The 20,065-nt window shown below is 34.6% G+C and overlaps 1 protein-coding gene across 2 annotated transcripts in view; it reads right to left on the bottom strand.

Moving 5' to 3' along the window:
- Positions 1–19,572, bottom strand: part of LOC106469936 — a 27,776-nt gene extending 8,204 nt beyond the window's left edge. Inside the window, exons 1-3 of one of the 2 annotated variants that reach the window (XM_013930457.2) lie at positions 19,490–19,572; positions 15,022–15,898; positions 5,144–5,329 (exon numbers count right to left, since the gene is read on the bottom strand). In XM_013930457.2, coding sequence (XP_013785911.1) covers positions 5,144–5,329; positions 15,022–15,870 — 1,035 coding nt within the window. In that variant the 5' untranslated portion in view covers positions 15,871–15,898; positions 19,490–19,572. Of the gene's footprint in view, positions 1–5,143; positions 5,330–15,021; positions 16,176–19,489 lie in introns of those variants that run through there. The other variant, XM_022398509.1, reaches the window with a different exon arrangement.
- Between the last annotated feature and the right edge of the window lie 493 nt (positions 19,573–20,065).

Genomic DNA, 20,065 nt, shown 5'->3' with positions numbered 1-20,065 from the left:
CTACAAGGTCTGTGCAGCCGAGGTTATGATCTCCATTCGAAAAGACGTCTGCATAATTCGCCAAAAGTTCCCTAACCTGAAGAGCCTGTGATGATGACAAATGGACTATACTTTTCTTATATAGGTCAGTTATATGTTCTGGGAGAGGACGTCCTTTCTCTATGGTCGTATTTCATGCCATAACATTGACTGGCTCTACCTCCTGGCACACACCCAACAATGCTCCTTCCTTAAGTGTCTGCTCACATTTAGAGAAATTGACCACTGTTACGGGTACTACTTGATGACCAGCCACAAGTGGCATTCCAATCTTCATATCTACTGGCCTGGATGGGTCTTCCACTACTTCCATAATCATTGGGCTTCCTTGGGGATGTTCTTTTATTCCATCCCAAATTATATTCTCTGACATAGGGTATTGTAGTTGACTTAAGTGCTGTGACATGTAAATCAACAGATGCAGCAACACGTATTGGAATTTGGCCTTTGTTGTTCCCAATCGTCATTTTATCGAAGTTAACTATACACTTTCTTGGTAGTGAGCAGTCCAACCCTAATATGCATTGGTCTTCAATGTCAGCCAAGTATACTTTGTGTCTGTCCTTCATGCCCATGAGCTCAATAGTTACCCAAACTGGTCCCCACAATCTTGCATAATGTCCTCTCACACCACAGAGCTTATGTATGGCTTCTGGTACTCCTTTGTGATCTAGCATCTTGAATGTCACAAGGGTTTGCTAAGATGCAGAATCTATGACAAAGTTGCACCTTTGCCAAGCCAGCTTTCCTCTCATGTAGACACTATGTGTGCTTGCCATCTTACACTTAGCTGTTGGGACTTTCACAATGGGAGTTGATGGGCGTCCTTCAACACCAACCAATACTGGTCTCCCTGAGGCCGACTTGTTGGTAATATTCTTCCTACACTGGCTCCTCATATGTCCTTGCTCTCCACAGTTCCAACAACCTTTCTGGGTAGCAGCCTTTCCTGTCGTGGCATCTTCCCTGTGTTGAAGTTGCCAGCATTGAGTTTCTTGTGCCCAGATCTGTTACAGTGCCAGCATAGTTCCTCAAACTTCTCTGAAAGCTGACATTTTCTGGCTTTGAATCCTGATGATGGTACCAACCTTGGTACCTCTGTGCTGGACTTAACAGAGTATTCGAATTCTCTGGCCATTGCATCCTGCATAGTAGAGGGGTGTCCTTGATTTACTTGTATCTTCAGTTGTGGACTGTCCAAGGCGTCTACAAACTGATCCCTCAGCAACAACTTGAGGACATCGGGTGGTGCAGTTCGGTAGGCCTTGTGTGCCATACTTTCCAAATCCTGTGCCAGCTCTTACAGGCTCTCCCCGTTAGCATGCACTCTAGTTCTAAACCTAGCCCTGTGGACTTCGGACTGATTTTGGGTTCCATACATGAGTTCTAGAGCCGCTGCCAGTGCTCTATAGTTGTGCCTGTCGTCTGCTGACAACTGTCCAAGTATTTCCAGTGGTTGTCCCTTCAGGCTCGTTGCTAGGTACACTGCTTTCTGCTCCTTTGTCCATCCATTCATTTCTGCCAGGAGCTCAAACTGTGCTCTATGTGCTTCCCACGGTGCCTTCCCATCGAATTCCTGTGGTTTCCTTCGTACTAGATCACTCCTATTGTCTGGAATGTGACTTCTGACAGGACTGAAGATGACTGCTTTAGGGTTTAGCTGCGGGGTCTGGAAGGGGCTTCCCATTATCTGAGGCCGATGGCTAATATATCCTCCTTGTGTAAAAGACAGTAAATCACCCTTCAATGAATTTAATTCACTTTAAATTTGCTAATGTTTTCCATTTGTACTTCTTGCCACTGTTGTTGACTTTCCTGTAGTTGCTGCTAACTTTCTGCATCTGTTGGAGACTTTCTTCCTGTTTCATTTCTTGTTCCAGTTGCCACTGCTGTAATCTCTCTTCTTGTTTATTTTCTTTCTCCTCCAACCACTGCTGTAGTTTCTCTTGTTTATTTTGCTGTTCGAGCTGCCACTGTTGCAGGTTTTCTTGCCACTGCTGTTGTCTCTCTTCTTGTTTCTTTTCTTTTTCCTCCAACAACTGCTGTAATCTCTCTTCTTGTTTCTTTTCTTTTTCTTCTAATAACTGCTGTAATTTCTCTTCTTGTTTCTTTTTTCCTTCAACAACTGCTGTAATCTCTCTCCTTGTTTCTTTTCTTTTTCTTCCAACAACTGCTGTAATTTCTCTTTTTTTATTTTCTCGTTCTTCTTGTTTCTTTTGCTCTTCTTGTATTGCTGCCACCAAATCTGCTAAGCTGTAGTTTATTTTGCCGCTTCTCGTTTCCATCTTCTTTTTTTTTCATCCCACTTCTGACATCAGTTTGTTACGTCTCTGATCGTTTGTTAATTTCCCGTGAAATTTCTTTCCGAAGAATTCAGCGATACAAGTCTTTTCTTACATAAAACGAGTTTATTCTTTCTCAATACAACTTTGCAATACACAGAATTTCCACAGTCACTTTAACTTAAACACACGCTATAATTCACAATGATTTACACACTTTACTTACTGCTTGACTCGATTATCTCCGTTATCAATTTATCTGCCGGCTTATATACTAAAATAGAGGGCGTCTAGTAAACGCTGGGACATTCGTGAGGTTCCCCGATCCTTCTAGAATCTCATCACGTGTTACCAGCGTCACGTGACTTCAGCTGTCGTAACACCATGATAAACTAGAAAAATAGTCCTCACCCAAGGATAGATGTCGTACACCTATGATATTACCTTAAAAAACAACTAGTAACCTTCACTCAAGGCCAAATTTTACATACCTTGACATTGGCAAATAAAAAAAAGGTAATATTCAACCGAAATAATGCCTGTAATGTCTGCACAAAAATTATAGGCCTAACGATATAGTCAATTTGAAAAAGCTGGTTGAAATTTCATCCTAATAAACTAAATTGGAACTGGTTTGGTTTGAATTTCCTAGAAAGTTACACGAGGGCTATCTGCGCTAGCCGTCCCTAATTTAACAGTGATAGACTAGAGGGAAGGTAGCTAGTTATCAACACCCACCGCTAACTCTTTTACCAACGAATAGTGAGATTGACCGTCACATTATAATGCTCCCACGGCTGAAAGGGCGAGCATGCGAACCCACGACCCTCAGAATGCGAGTCAAGCGTCCTAACCACCTGGCCATGCCGAGCCTAAATTAGGACTTCCAACAAAGATGGAACCAAAAACAGTTCTTAGATATCACTGTATTTCTCTTCTTGTTAGACAACGGTGTTTATTGGGGTTGAATTATTTACAAAAACATTCAACATTGTTGTTTTTTCAAGCATGTACAGTGACTATGAAGAAAGGAACAAAACGAAATCTTTGGGTTTTAGTTATCATATCCTTATGTTGTTGTGTTAGATAGTGGATGTTTTTTTTATTGTTTGAGAATGGCTTATGAAACCAATTTGTGAATAACTTTTCATTGTGTTGTTTTGCATCTAGTTTTATTCAATAATTTATTTGTTTGGTTGAAGGGATTATTCCTTGGAAAGAGGGTAAGTAATTTTTTTGGTTTAAGTTTTAAATGGGGAGTCATTTCTTTTTAGAATATGTAAAACGTTATTTCACAATTAGTCAATGCAAAGTAACTTTGATAATTTTCCAAAACTTCGTACTCTTGAAGGAATGTAAACTAACTGTTATCAATTTCTCCAATTTACACAGGCCTGATAATTTTCCAAAACTTCGTACTGTTGAAGGAATGTAAACTAACTGTTATCAATTTCTCCAATTTACACAGGCCTGCGATGGTTTTATTGTCTTGAAATTTTTACACGTTCTTCAGTAATTTATGTATGCTGAATCCGAAAATGATATTCATTTTTCTTCATCACGTACAGTTTTTTTCACAAAACGTCATGACGCAGTACATAAAAGAAAGACCAGAACACGTAATTTGAAAAAAAAATCAGGATGAATGAGGATGCTATTCGCTTGACATCAATGTTCTACCCTTTTCTTCAGTTTGATTGTGTTTTTGGTTAACAAATATATTAATAAAAAATTTTCATTGTGGTAAACGAAATTATAATTTGATCTACGTAAGAGTTTTTTCTTCCCGATTTGTAAACAATTATGGAAGATCCGTTATCAAAACCAAAAAAACTTTTATGAAATTTAAATTCGCAGGCCTGTGTTATTAGAACCACCAAACGTCATGTTAAAGTCAACGGTTTAAGATGTTTTAATTTTACAAACTTCTTGAATCATGCTATTTGCAATAAAGGTAAGTCCAACTTGCTTTTCGGCTAACTTTATTCCTTTTTCTGAATTTTAAGTTATACAAAACCTCGGGTCACTGTATGGGTTAGCTGCTCCAAACTGAAAAACTTCAGTGTGACGTAAACCACACAGTTCATTAGAAGATTAAAAACAATCCTGACATAAACCTTGATCTAGGCCTTTTAGATCTTCTAAACTTTTAAAATGACGGAATTATGTCGATTTTAACATTTTCCCCATCAGCAGAACTTGAATTAGAATTTTAACACATTTTGTTAAACTCTTTATATTTATAGTTGTTTGTGGGTCCATGAATTCGTTTGTTACAAGGTCCCAACTAATAATATACGAGTCACAGAGAAAAAAAAAAACCATTTGCTCAGCGGGAAGTCTGGGTACTTATAACACTAGAAATTCGGTTTCAATACTTGCGTTGGACACAGCACAGACAGCCCATTGTGTAGCTTTGTATTCACCAAATACACAATTAAACACACGGAGAAATATAGCCCAAAATATCGTCAATATTGTAATTAATCTCCCTAATTACTGCTAGGAAGTCTTATGTATTTTACATAAAAATTAATTACTTCCCTCCATTTTATTTTGTAAGTCTTTTAAAATGAGTGTTGAAATAGGTAATAATATATAATTAATCACTCTAATACAACTGTGTTAAAATGAGTCAGTGATTTGCGGATTAAACCAAAATTGCTTATATATACTTCTCAAAACGTCATTCTCTAAAACAAGAATAGAAGTGTCTGGATGACAACAACGTTTTTGTCAAAAAAATTTATCACCTAAAATACAAAAAGTGATATTTATTGCTAGAAACGTTAAGTGCTTTTTCCCCCCTTCTTAATACTCACCAAAGCAGAATCGGCTCTGTCCATAAACGACTTTTGCATATAAAAGCGTGGCAACTCTGTAAATCCATAAACTTCCAGTTCTTTGGGGTACAATGTTGCAGCCATTAAAGCTGATTCTGGCGCCACCTGGTTATATGGTGTATTGTACACGATGGATATTACATTTGCTCCTTCCTGCCAGACAACCTGGACAGTCAAACTTAAAATTAGGTTTCGTACAAAGAAAGAAAAACCTTACATTCAAAAAACGTAAAAATAAACAAATATTGAATTTGAAAAGTTTCATGCAATTCAATAGAACTATATATATAATGACATTGAGTGACTGGAGCCACTGTTTGCTGAGTAAAGGAAAGTAATACAGTTAAACATTGTTATAACAACTCTCAGTAAAACTAGGTTTCTAATATATACGTCATGATATGGAATATTTCGTTGGCCTCCTTGTTTACATTTTCATTCGTAAAATTCGCGACACACAAGAGCCCTTGTACAGACGATACACGAACCACTACTATATTACATTTTATACTCCTTTACAGTTTTCCGGTGGTCAGCGGTAAGTTTACGGACTTATAATGCTAAAGTTCGGAGTTCGATTCCCCCGCGATAGGCAATGTACAGATAACTCTTTGTATAACTTTGCGTTAAAGCAACAAAATTCTTTACTTAATGTCAAATTGTCTCTGTATATAAGTTTCTTTAGATGTACAAACCTTAAAACCGCCTTCACTTAATAATATTTAAGAGATCAAGATGTTCCATTTTTTTCTTCATTATCAATAGTTATGGCTGAAAAATAAATAACTAAAACTGGAGTTCTACAATAATCAGCGGTGAGTACAGACATTATTTTAATTATCTTGATTTTATCTGACTAGTGGCGCCATAAGATAAGTACGGGGATTTGGAATCAAAGGGGCCCTAAAAATGTGTGTAGTAACCCTGACACGATCGGTGAGTATTTTTTATGTGTTGAGTGTATTAAGTTTCAAAATTTTGTGTATAATTAATAATTCTAGCTTTATTTCAACAATTTGTAATTGAAAAATATTTTTGAGATGGTATTTCCTAATTACATTTTTCAGTGTAATTCATTAGAAAATGTCGGAACTTGCCATTTTGAGGAAATCCAAGAATTCTCACCTGTAAGGCAACGCATTTACCAAGTTTTTAGAAATTTTCTGCCCATTCCCAAATAAATTTATGTTTGCTAAGAAACTATCATCTCTTGATAATATTGTTTGTTTTTTTTGTTTGTTTGTTTTTTTAAGTTAAGCACAAAGCTACACAATGGGCTATCTGTGCTCTGCCCACCACGGGTATCGAAACCCGGATTCTAGCGTTGTAAGTCCGCAGACATACCGCTGTGCTACTGGGGGGCCTCTTGATAATATACTCACTCATATCTTATTTCTCAAGCGAGCTGTAAAAAAGAAAAGGGAAATGTATTGTGAAATGTTGCTGTTGGGCCCATGATATTGTGGTATTCTCCAGTACACGTATTTCCAGTAAGTAAAGGGATAGTATCCCACGAATACTGAGGTTAAGAATATGTGTTTGAGTCTCAATGAACTCGGGCTGAGATCGTTTCAAAAAAAAAGATATGCCACACAAAATGTATAAAGCATCAATATTTATTAAACACAATACACAAACAACACTAAAGCAAGTGTTTGTAATGGGTATGTGGAACTGGTGTGTGAGAGTATGAAAATATTATTGGTTCTCACCAGTTCAGTGTGAGCCCCACCCCCTCATATACGAAGAAAGAAAGAAAGTTAAAGCATTAAAATGAAAGCTAAAAGTTTAACTGAACTCTGCATAAAGTTAAGACGGAACTGCTAAATCTCTGTACAAATCCAGAACTCCACAGAAATCTTAAGCTTTACAAAAGTTAACTGAATATGCAACATCTAAAAGAAAAAGAAAATAAGACGAAAATTAAAAATCATTAACAGGAAAGAGCCTGGCTTTAAATACCAAACTACAACAACACAAACAAAGTCAAGCTGCTCATGCACATTACACGATTCGCCAACACAAAAGACAGAATAAAATAAGATAAAATTAAAAATCATTAACAGGAAAGAGCCTGGCTTTAAATACCAAACTACAACAACACAAACAAAACCAGGCTGCTCACGGGCCATCACACGATTCGCCAACATAAAAGACAGTTTTCCATTTCTTTGAAATCACCCTAAATTTAGCGAATTTGGTCCCAGGTGGAAAAGTCATGTTGCCCTAAACTGAAAATAAACAACAACAAAAAAAAAAACAACATCTAGAAATTACGAAACATTTACACACTAACTAGCAAAGGTAAAGTATTGTCCTGTACCACAACATGTGAACTCACTCAACTTAATGTAATTCTAAGAACTTACAAGTGAAAATGAAGAAGCATCGAAAACAATATAACTTGACTCCAACTGGTTTATTTAACCTGACCAGAACTAATACGAGTCTCTTTCTTTCCAGTCTTTACACAGTCATTTGTTGAACATTAGGTAAAGATAACACCAGACTACAGTAAGACGTGATTAACCAACTGCAGTTAGTTTATAACTTAGCAGATAAAAACCCCTGAAAATTAACAACGTGTAAGTTAGCAGAGAAATATTATCAGAAATAAATAAACCTAAAAGTTAAATGATAAATAAAGAAGTTAGTAGAGAAAAAAAAAGAATGTATAATAAATGTGAACAAATGAGTAAAAACAAGAAAAAATCTAAAGAACTGTGTAAGTTAGTACGGTTAAAAAACACGGAAAATTATTAAGTGTACAAATTAACAGAAAAAAACAAGTGTCAAATTAGTAAAGAAACATTAAACCAAATTATGACAATAGTATAAAGACACTTCTAAATTATCAACGAAATTATGACATTAGTATAAAGACACTTTTAAACTATCAACGAAACTACAACAATAGTATAAAGACACTTTTAAAATATCAACCAGATTATGACAATAGTATAAAGACACTTTCAAAATATCAACCAAATTATGACAATAGTACAAAGACACTGTTAAAATATCAATCAAATTATGACAGTAGTATAAAGACACTTTTAAAATATCAACCGAATTATGCAATAGTATAAAGACACTTTTAAAATATGAACCAAATTTTGACATTAGCATAAAGACACATTTAAACTATCAACCAAATTATGACATTCGTATAAAGACACTTTTAAAATATCAACCAAATTATGACATTAGTATAAAGACACTTTTAAACTATCAACCAAATTATGACAATAGTATAAAGACACTTTTAAAATATCAACGAAATTATGACATTCGTATAAAGACACTCTTAAACTATCAACCAAATTATGACATTCATATAAAGACACTCTTAAACTATCAACCAAATTATGAAAATAGTATAAAGACATTTTTAAACTATCAACGAAAGTTTGACAATAGTATAGATACTTTTAAAATATCAACCAAATTATGACATTAGTATAACGACACTTTTAAACTAGCAACCAAATTACGATAATAGTATAAAGACACTTTTAAACTATCAACCAAATTACGACAATAGTATAAAGACACTTCTAAATTATCAACGAAAGTATGACATTAGTATAAAGACATTTTTAAACTATCAACGAAATTATGACAATAGTACAAAGACACTGTTAAAATATCAACCAAATTATGACAGTAGTATAAAGACACTTTTAAAATATCAACCAAATTATGCAATAGTACAAAGACACTTTTAGACTATCACCCGAATTATGCAATAGTATAAAGACACTTTTAAAACATGAACCAAATTATGACATTAGTATAAAGACATTTTAACACTATAAACCAAATTATGACATTAGTATAAAGACACTTTTAAAATATCAACCAAATCATGCAATAGTATAGACACTTTTAAAATATCAACCAAATATGACATTAGAATAAAGACACATTTAAACTATCAACCAAATTATGACATTCGTATAAAGACACTTTTAAAATATCAACCAAATTATGACATTAGTATAAAGACACATTTAAAATATCAACCAAATTATGCAGTAGTATAAAGACACTTTTAAACTATCAACCAAATTATGACAGTAGTATAAAGACACTTTTAAACTATCAACCAAATTACAACAATAGTGTAAAGACACTTTTAAACTATCAACCAAATTACAACAATAGTGTAAAGACACTTTTAAAATATCAACCAAATTATGCAATAGTATAAAGACGTCAACATTCTTAACCTGTCAACTAAACAATGTTATTAATAGAGACACAGCTTAACAATGGATTGATTTTAACAAAGATATTCTTGACCTTCTAACAGTGCAGTGATATTATTGTAAAACACTCAACCTGTCAGCCGAAAATAGTTTATCTTTGTTTACATTTAGGTTATTTGCTATAACTCTTTAAGGACATCACTGACGTTAATTCAACGTAATATATATAGAAGCTCATATATAAAGGACTCTGCGGTTTGAGTCATTTTTCGGGTCTAATTTTTGCATTTTACGATTATTTTTTTGTGTGTGTATTGGTTAAATGTTATATTTGTATACAAAACGATTATGACATAAAGAAGCGATATAAGTTAGATGATTGTATTAGATATACAATCTTACTTTATCATGAAAACACTCATACAGGGGTATAAAATCGACAATATCCCCCGTTGGTTGATTATTTCGTACATGAAATCTTGGCTATGCTCCTGTATCCACTTTTTTAGCACTAACCTTTACGTATTACTTTTAATAGCCCTAGACACTTGTAAAGTTCGTTAGTCACTCCTTGCAAGGAAATACCAGGTTATTAACAGCGGAAGTATGAGAGATGAAAATGATATAATTTTGACTTATGGAATTTATCTCTACTTATAATCTTAGATGTCCAAGAAATACTGTCCTACATGTTGTTCCTCGCAGCGTCCAATCTGTGGACCAATATTAACTGATGATCTAATGTTATATAACTCCCGGATCAGTATTAATTGATGTTTAATACTATCCAACTCATGGATCAGCAAAAACTGGTGATCTAATGTTATCCAACCCTGAGGATTAGTATTAACTGGTGATCTAATGTTATCCAACCCCGAGGATTAGTATTAACTGATGATTTAATGTTATCCAACTCATGGATCAGCAATAACTAGTGATCTAATGTTATCCAACCCCGAGGATCAATATTAACTGGTGATCTAATGTTATCCAACCTCGAGGATTAGTATTAACTGATGATCTAATGTTATCCAACCCCGTGGATCAGTATTTACTGGTGATCTAATGTTATCCAACTGCATACATCAGTAGTAACTGGTGATTTAATGTTATCCAACTGCATAAATCAGTATTTACTGGTGACATAATGTTATTCATAACCGTGGATCAGTATTTACTGGTGATATAATGTTATCGAACTTCATAAATCGGTATTAACTGGTGATCTAATGTTATCCAACCCCGTGGATCGGCATTAACTGGTGATCTAATGTTATCCAACTCCGAGGATTAGTATTTACTGGTGATATAATGTTATCGAACTGCATAAATCGGTATTAACTGGTGATCTAATGTTATCCAACCCCGTGGATCACCATTAACTTGTGATCTAATGTTATCCAATCCCGAGGATTAGTATTAACTGATGATCTAATGTTATCCAACCCCGTGGATCAGTATTTACTGGTGATATAATGTTATCGAACTGCATAAATCGGTATTATCTGGTGATCTAATGTTATCCAACCCCGTGGATCACCATTAACTGATGATCTAATGTTATCCAACCCCGTGGATCAGTATTAACTGGTGATCTAATGTTATCGAACTGCATAAATCAGTATTTACTGGTGATATAATGTTATCCAACTGCATAAATCGGTATTAACTGGTGATCTAATGTTATCCAACCCCGTGGATCAGCATTAACTGATGATCTAATGTTATCCAACCCCGTAAATCAGTATTAACTGGTGATCTAATGTTATCCAACCCCGTAAATCAGTATTAACTGGTGATCTAATGTTATCCAACCCCGAGGATTAGTATTAACTGATGATCTAATGTTATCCAACCCCGTGGATCAGCATTAACTGATGATCTAATGTTATATAACCCCATAAATCAGTATTAACTGGTGATCTAATGTTATTCAACCCCGTGGATCAGTATTTACTGGTGATCTAATGTTATTCAACACCGTGGATCAGTATTTACTGGTGATATAATGTTATCGAACTGCATAAATCGGTATTAACTGGTGATCTAATGTTATTCAACCCCGTGGATCAGTATCAACTGATGATCTAATGTTATTCAACCCAAGAATCAGTATTAACTGGTGATCTAATGTTATCGAACTGCATAAATCAGTATTAACTGGTGATTTAATGTTATCCAACCCCGTGGATCAGTATTAACTGGTGATTTAATGTTATCCAACTGCATAAATCAGTATTAACTGGTGATCTAATGTTATCCAACCCCGTGGATCAGTATTAACTGGTGATTTAATGTTATCCAACTGCATAAATCAGTATTAACTGGTGATGCAATGTAAATATTTGGTTAATATTTTCGAAAACCCAGTAATAAATACTTGATAATTTTACAATAAACATTCTTTTACAGTTACATTTAATTTTGTTGGATAGTTTGGTATGTTTTTCGTTATCATCTGTTGCTTTGTTTCTTTTACATTTAATTTTGTTGGATAGTTTAGTAGGTTTGTCGTTATCATCTGTTGTTTTGTTTCTTGTACAGTTACATTTAATTTTGTTGGACTGTTAAATAGGTTTTTGTTATTATCTATTGCTTTGTTTCACACAATTCTTAAACAAATGACAACTTACAACTATCCAAAACGATGACATTTTTCGTTTTTAAAATCGATCTATTACGTTTTCTTTTAGTGATTCTGTATATAGAAGAAAACAAAAAAAAACTTATCGTTCATCTGGATACACAAGTTTTAGTTATTAGAACTTCTAGGAAGATCAGTTTTACTAAAATTTGTCGTCCCAGAGCCAAGTCGAGTCCTTACACCGAAAACTATCAACTCTGCACAAAGACGATCAATTATATTAAAATTTGTCATCCCAGAGCCAAGTTGATTCCTTACACCGAAAACTATCAACTCTGCACAAAGATGACCAATTATATTAATATTTGTCATCCCAGAGCCAAGTTGATTCCTTACACCGAAAACTATCAACTCTGCACAAAGACGATTAATTACATCAAAATTTGTCATCCCAGAGCCAAGTTAATTCGTTACATCGAAAACTATCAACTCTGAACAAAAACGACCAATTGTATTAAACTTGTTATCCCAGAGCTAAGTTGATTCATTACACCGAAACTTTCAACTATAAACCAAGACGACCAATTATATTTAAACTTATCATCCCAGAGCCAAGTTAATTCCTACACCGAAACTTTCAACTATGAACCAAGACGACCAATTATATCTAAACATCGCAGAGTCAACTCAAGTCCTTACACTGAAACTATCAACTGTGAAGAAAGACGACCAATTATATTGAAACTTGTCATCCCAGAGGAACGTTTATTCCTTACACCGAAACTGTCAACTCTGACAACACGAGCTTAGTTATATTCTGTGATTATACATGTCCAGTTCTTACGTGATTTATCTCCCAGTTCCTTCTTTACTCATTCCAACACAGTTCAATGTTTTGAATCTTACCTCTCGTCCTAATGTTTCGTCTGTGTAACATTACTTCGAATGGTCCTATGTCTAATGAAATGTTCTTTTTGTCAGAAGGTTAAACTATTCAACCAGTATATATTATAATAGCCTAGTGTTAGTTAAATATAATGTTTTGTATTTTTTCCTTCTCACACATAGGTAATGACCAGAAGCTTAAATTATTCAACCAGTGTATATTTGTATATTATAGTGCACCATGTTGTCAATAGATGGCACTAGCGATAGCTGGAAAGAAATTTAATTCCAGGTTAGGGCATGGCAATGATCCAGTCTTTTTGGTTGAATTTCGTAATTCAAGATTTGGAAGCTCCACTCAGCTACAAAGTAGTGTGGTTCCAAAAGTAAAATTCAAGATATAATTAACTTTAGAAAATTAAATGTAAACAAGTGATATTCAACATACGTCTAATCTGTATTTAAAAATCGTTATTTTCCTTTTCTTTTGGTTAAGACAGATTGCAGAATGGCGACAATAAAGATATATACCAAAGTACAGATGCGACTTTATAAGTGTCATTTATGATTGGTTGCCTAGCATTTTTTCTAAAAATATTCCCTTTTTAATTTAGAAATTCCTCACAAACGTGTTATTATTATTTATTTTTTTTGTACTCGTTTTTCTTCAAGCTAAAATGTCGAAACATTTATCTACTTTTAACTTATTCCCACAATTAATTTCCTTTGGAGGTTTTATGCTGAAATAGCTAATAGTGTGTTGAATGTATTTACATTAATTTACCTCATGTTTTATAAAAGCATATTTTAAGTTTTATAAACATCATTCGAATTTTATTTCACTTGTGCTAAGATATATTAATATACCTTGTTTTTAGACTTCATTGATGGTGGAATATACGTTTTACTAGTGTAAATAAAATGTCTTGTTTTATCCGTTGTTTTCGTACCACCTCAAATCTTGGAAAACTCTTGTTGTCTTTTGTGGATTTAACGAGCAAACCAACGTTTCGCAAGCACAAATACTGAAAATTGTTTCTTAATCTTCTCGTTTCGGATAGGTCTTGGAAAACTCTTGTTTATTTTACGTGTATTTAACGAGCAAACCAACGTTTCTCAAGCACAAATACTGAAAATTGTTACTTAATCTTCTCGTTCCGGCTAGGTCTTGGAAAACTCTTGTTTGTTTTTTTTACGTGTATTTAACGATTTGTTTGTTTGTTTGTTTGTTTTTGAATTTCGCGCAAAGCTATACGAGGGCTATCTGCGCTATACGTCCCTAATTTAGCAGTGTAAGACTAGAGGTAAGGCAGCTAGTCATCACCACCCACCGCCAACTCTTGGGCTACTCTTTTATCAACGAATAGTGGGATTGACCGTAATATTATAACGCCCCCCACGGCTGAAAGGGCGAGCATGTTTGGTGGGACGGGATTCGAACCCGCAGATTGCGAGTCGAGCTCCCTAACCACCTGGCCATGCCGGGCCCGGATTTAACGAGCAAACCAACGTTTCGCAAGCACAAATACAGAAAATTGTAACTTAATCCTCTCACTCCGGCTAGGTCTTACTTGCTCACGAAAAACCTTGATAACGTAAGGGTTAGTTTTGTATGAAAAACAAAAAATAGTTGCAAATAGAGGAGTGTAAATATGCATCCCATTTGACATGCATTTCGTTGTTTTTTGTTTGACTTTTTTGTTGACGAATAATAACACAATCGCAAACATTTGTTTCCATTGTAACACACAAAAAAAATAGTCTTCTTGCAATCTAGTGCATAGGTTAAGGTACTATTGGTAAATCCCGATTAATTAAAATACAGAAAATAAACAAAATGTTCTACTTAGAAATAAGAGATAGAAATAACATTAAATATATAAAAATAAAACCAAATTCTTGTCACATGAATAGTTCCATTGAAAATGTGTCGAAAATGAGTAAAATAATTAGTTTTGTAATAAAATTAAATGATGACTGACGGTTTAAGCTATAGAATTTTTTCATAGCCCACTTTTGAGTCCGCGTCATGATTTGTAATTAAGCATCATAATTGAACTTACTCAGTTCCAACAGATTATTAATAATACTGTTTTTCGACCATGATAATGGAACATATATATACTACGCTCAGTACACTAAACACCTAAAAACAGTGATCTAATTATCATACATACCTCCTGTTTAACTTTTCCTTCCACCACCAGGTGTACTCGAAGTTTTGGCGAAAGACAACGACACTCTCGCCATGCTTTAACAGGTACAGCGAGAGCCATGTCTGTGTATTTATTTTGCACAAGATAGAGGTCCCTAAGACTGGTGTGGCTAAGCAAAATTATTACATCTGCATCAATTTGTTGCGGTGAAATTTCCAAAACCCAAATATTGAGGAATACGCCGACATGAAGAATCGGATACGGTTCTTTAGTACAATTCACAAGACGCATCATGTGAATGGTCTCTCCACAGTTGCTAACAACGTCATCCAATAGAAACATGGCTTCAGCAGGGTCTAGCAATAAGTCTCGCAGTGAGATCCTACGTAAACCAGTTAAGTTTTTCATCAGCCGCTTCAGTGCTTGAAGAAGCTTACCTCCAGTGCCAAAAACACATTCCTGAGCTGATCGTTCTGTGGCAAGATGACACGCAAAAGAAAAGTCGAGAGTGTGAATATGACCAAGAGGGTTTTCGTCAAAGTACTCGCAGAAAAATGAAAGCATGTTCATGAATTCATACAAGTTGAAAAAATTACACATCGGTTCAAAAATCAGTTTTCGAAAATTTCGACCCACTCGATTCAAGCAGATCTGAGTTCTGTGATGATCAAGAATGTGCTGGTAGCCTGTATAATAGTTATACTTGCGTCTCGTTAGGATGCGGTCACTCAGCACAAACACGTGCCACACACGAGGAGAGTAGAATATTCGATACCAATTCCGGCAAACTTGAGAAGCACTGTAACGGTCGCTAATAGAGACTCTTGAGAATATGTCTTCAAGAAGGACGTCTGGCAAGGACTCCCACATTTCAGGTGTTCGATATCATCAGGAACGGCTACAAATATTTAACAGGATAATATAGCTTCTTTCAGAACTATTTCATTATGTTAACGTTCTGCAATTTGTATCTGCCTAAATAAAGAACAACTGATACCGCTTTCACACACAGTTGACTTTAATAAAACCACGACTTTTTTTTTTTTTACTCGTGTTATTGTTTCATAGTTCAATTAATAACACAAATATTTGTATTTGTGAATTTTTTTACTGTTGGTAGATATTTGAAGAAATCACAGAGTTAAAGTGAAACTAGAAAACCTGCCATAAGCCCATCCTTACACTTGTCTTTGTTTTGGTTTCGATGTTTTCTGTGGGTTTAGAAACAAGAACAAAGAAACACTATCTTACAACACATAAAGACCTAAATTTCATTGTTGAAAGTGAAAATAACTAAACAATACATTTTCTAAATGTAAACATCACAGAATTCAAAACAAAAATCTACAGGAAAAATACAGAAGCAAGATAAACTGGTTTTCTAACTATGTAATTCACCTAAAATGAGGCAATCTAAATTTAGCATATATCACAAATACCAAAGACGTTGACAAACAAATCACTTTTAATCTAATGTTTCATTACCACTAACCACTTTCCCTCCAAAATAGTTGTATAAAACCGTAGATGAATTGAAAACAAGACAATATTAAAAGACAGACAAATCCAAAAACAGACCCCCCCCCAAACTCATCGAACCTAATTACAACTTACAAGCACCAGTTCCTTTGTAGAAAATGTTAGCATACTCCTTAAAGAAACCGGAAAAGGGTTAACATAAATCAGGACTTTGACATAATAAATAGACTCCTATTCACTCCAGGAATAAAAGTCAAACACACGAACCCAATTCTTCAGGAAACATTTACCAAACATAATAACTGCTAGGCCTTTTACGTAAGGGAAATAGGTGGCAATTTGGACACATGGATAAAAAACACACCAAAAACTACTACTCACGAACACGAGTGAAACCAACTATAAGATTTTCGTCAAATACCGGCCCCTATCGGTTCAGCGGTAAATATAAATGCTAAAAATCGGATTTCAATACCAGTGAAAGCACAGCACGTATAGCCAATGTGTAGCTTTGTACTTAACAACAAACAAACCGTCAAAATGTCACCGTACTAAAAGATGAACCATTGATAATAAATAAAGAAGTAGAGAAGCTTTGATAATTAAATGTAACGAACCTATTATTAACAAACACCCAGGCACACATCTGAATATTTTTAAATTACCATTTTCTCAAATTAATTTCAACCTAATCAAACTCCTAATACACAAAACAACTCCTACGCTACCTTTATACGTGATTAAATATTCTGCAGAACAATTAACTGTTCATCAGTGGTTAAAATACAAAAAGATATTACGTTATGCTTTAGCCTAAATTTTGTGTAATTGACAGTGATCGCATCAGCGATTGAAACCTTGTACACATAAAGATTGTTTGTTTGTTTTGAATTTCGCGCAAAGTTACACGAGGGCTATCTGCGCTAGCCGTCCCTAATTTAGCAGTGTAAGACTAGAGGGAAGGCAGCTAGTCATCACCACCCACCGCCAACTCTTGGGCTACTCTTGGCGCTACCTGGTGATAAGCATTATACTTTTGTTCCGTTCAATAATTTAACTCTTCCCCATGTCATGAAATTTTAATCATCCCTTTTTATTCATGTCGTATTCTATCGCCTCTCTGTCCCCCAGTGGCACAGCGGTATGTCTGCGGACTTACAACGCTAGAAACCGGGTTTCGATACCCATGGTGGGCAGAGCACAGATAACCCATTGTGTAGCTTTGTGCATAATTACAAACAAACAATTTATCGCCTTTCTAAAATTCTTTCTTTTAAAAGGTCGAATATACAATCGTTTCTAATATCATAACTTACTTTGTGAAAACCATAATATTTCTTTATTTCTGGTATTCCATTTCTTGGACTGTCATCTAATATTAACCACCATCTATATAATATCCAATATTTCTAAGTATCGTATAATGTAAGTTATAATTTTGCTCCACGTGTAATATTTCATAAAACCTTCTCCCAGTAAAATAATAAGTAATTTATATTCACCAGACGAAATTACCTTTGCTTGAAAACTGAAGGATTTTTACTTTTCTTATATGTTCAGTTAAAGTAAAAAAAAAAAAGTTACATTTTCTGGTTTCTCTTGCATTTACTGCTCCCATACCCTTTTCATAAAATTTAAGACAGTCCATTGCCATAGTGTATTATGGGTAGATAAAACATCTTATATATATATATATAACTGTGTGTGTGTGTGTATATATATGTGTGTGTATAGATATAGATATATGTATGTGTATATATATATATATGTGTGTGTGGGTGTGTGTACAAACGTCATATATACAGCTTTAAATCGACCTCAATATAGTTTAACCAATGAAAACTAGAACCGTTATTTCATTCCGCTGTAGGGACACAATTCAGTTAAAGATAACCCATTGGCTGAAGGTGAAACCAAAAGACCAATAAAATTGTGAGAAAGTACTAATGGCTTAACTGTGGAATAAGTTTACCGAACCTTGTTGCTGAGTTGAGTAAACTGATGATCGTTCTTACTTCTAAAAACCAACACAAACACAGCTTAAGTCAAATACTGTACAAAGGACATTATTGGAACAACAATTACATGTTATTTGATTCCCAGCTTGTCCCTAAAGGTCCACCATTCGAAAGCGCTCGGGTTAACGGATTTTTATCATTTTGTATCAAGACTTCTTGAACGTACGTGTTTTTATATCATGCATGTTATTTTGTTCATGAGTACTGTTTTCGTATGTCAGTTTCTGAAGGAGTAGATATACATATTTTCAAATAAACACTGTGCGATAGATTTAATCTTTATGTTACAGTTGCAGGAATTTAGACAACAATCTTATAAGAGGGATGCTAGTTTTAGAGTAAAAAAAGAAATGAGTGGTGAAGTCATACTGAGAGATCCAGGGGCATCCCCGGAAAAACTTAATTTCCACTGAAAATGGTACATTTTAATGGCATTTGAGCCTGTTTTAATATCTTTTAAATGTTTCAGCTTGTGCAAGAAAGCATGTGTGTGTGTGTGTGTGTGTGTGTGTGTGTGTGTGATTGTACCACTAAAATTGAACCCATATATGTATCAAAACATAATGTCTGTACAGGCACTGCAACAATACAGATGTCCAGTCAAAACGTTCTGTACAGGCACTGCAACAATACAGATGTCCAGTCAAAACGTTCTGTACAGGCACTGCACCAATACAGATGTCCAGCCAAAACGTTCTGTACAGGCACTGCAACAATACAGATGTCCAGTCAAAACGTTCTGTACAGGCACTGCACCAATACAGATGTCCAGTCAAAACGTTCTGTACAGGCACTGCATCAATACAGATGTCCAGTCAAAACGTTCTGTACAAGCACTGCAACAATACAAATGTCCAGTCAAAACGTTCTGTACAGGCACTGCAACAATACAAATGTCCAGTCAAAATAAATTGGGAAGCTCATCAAAATAATACATAACCAAATAAGAGTAACGCTTATGAGAATAATTCAGTAACGATCGATTTACATACCTGAATAAAGAATACGTCTGGCTTCTGGTAGGAAAATACCAAGTAGACTCCGACTTGCTGCGTCAGTATGAACTCGAGTTGCGTGATCTATAAATAGAACACATCAAAAGTCGCAGTACTGTATGGAAACTAAGAATAAATCAGCTGCACTTTCTATCAGCTTTTATCGCCCTCTATTGTTGGTTTTTCAACATATCCCAAATAGTTTTATTTATTCATAACAGGAATTTCATAAATGAACAACAACAACAACAAAAAACTGTTTCAGCGACTGAATATCACAGAATGTTACTATATAAGAACAATAGTTTATTATGTAAAAATAATAATTGAGGTAGTAATTAGGATTTATTCACAATTATTAAACTTCATAAAAAAACGAGATTGAACTCCTGTCAATTAACTTAATATTTCAGGGAATTCCTACGATTACTTGGCCATGGCTAAAAGAAAACCTGCTGTCGAACTTTATTAAAATAGTCTAACACTTTTATTTGCAAGTTTACAATTGGATGGTTTTACGTACAATAATACCACACGTGAATTAAACAATTATCATAATACGATGTTAATCCT

Source organism: Limulus polyphemus, unplaced genomic scaffold, assembly GCF_000517525.1.
Source record: "Limulus polyphemus unplaced genomic scaffold, Limulus_polyphemus-2.1.2 Scaffold3731, whole genome shotgun sequence".
NCBI classification, from domain to species: domain Eukaryota; kingdom Metazoa; phylum Arthropoda; class Merostomata; order Xiphosura; family Limulidae; genus Limulus; species Limulus polyphemus.
Note: the sequence above shows the minus strand (reverse complement) of the source record. Positions and strands in the feature narration are given on the sequence as shown.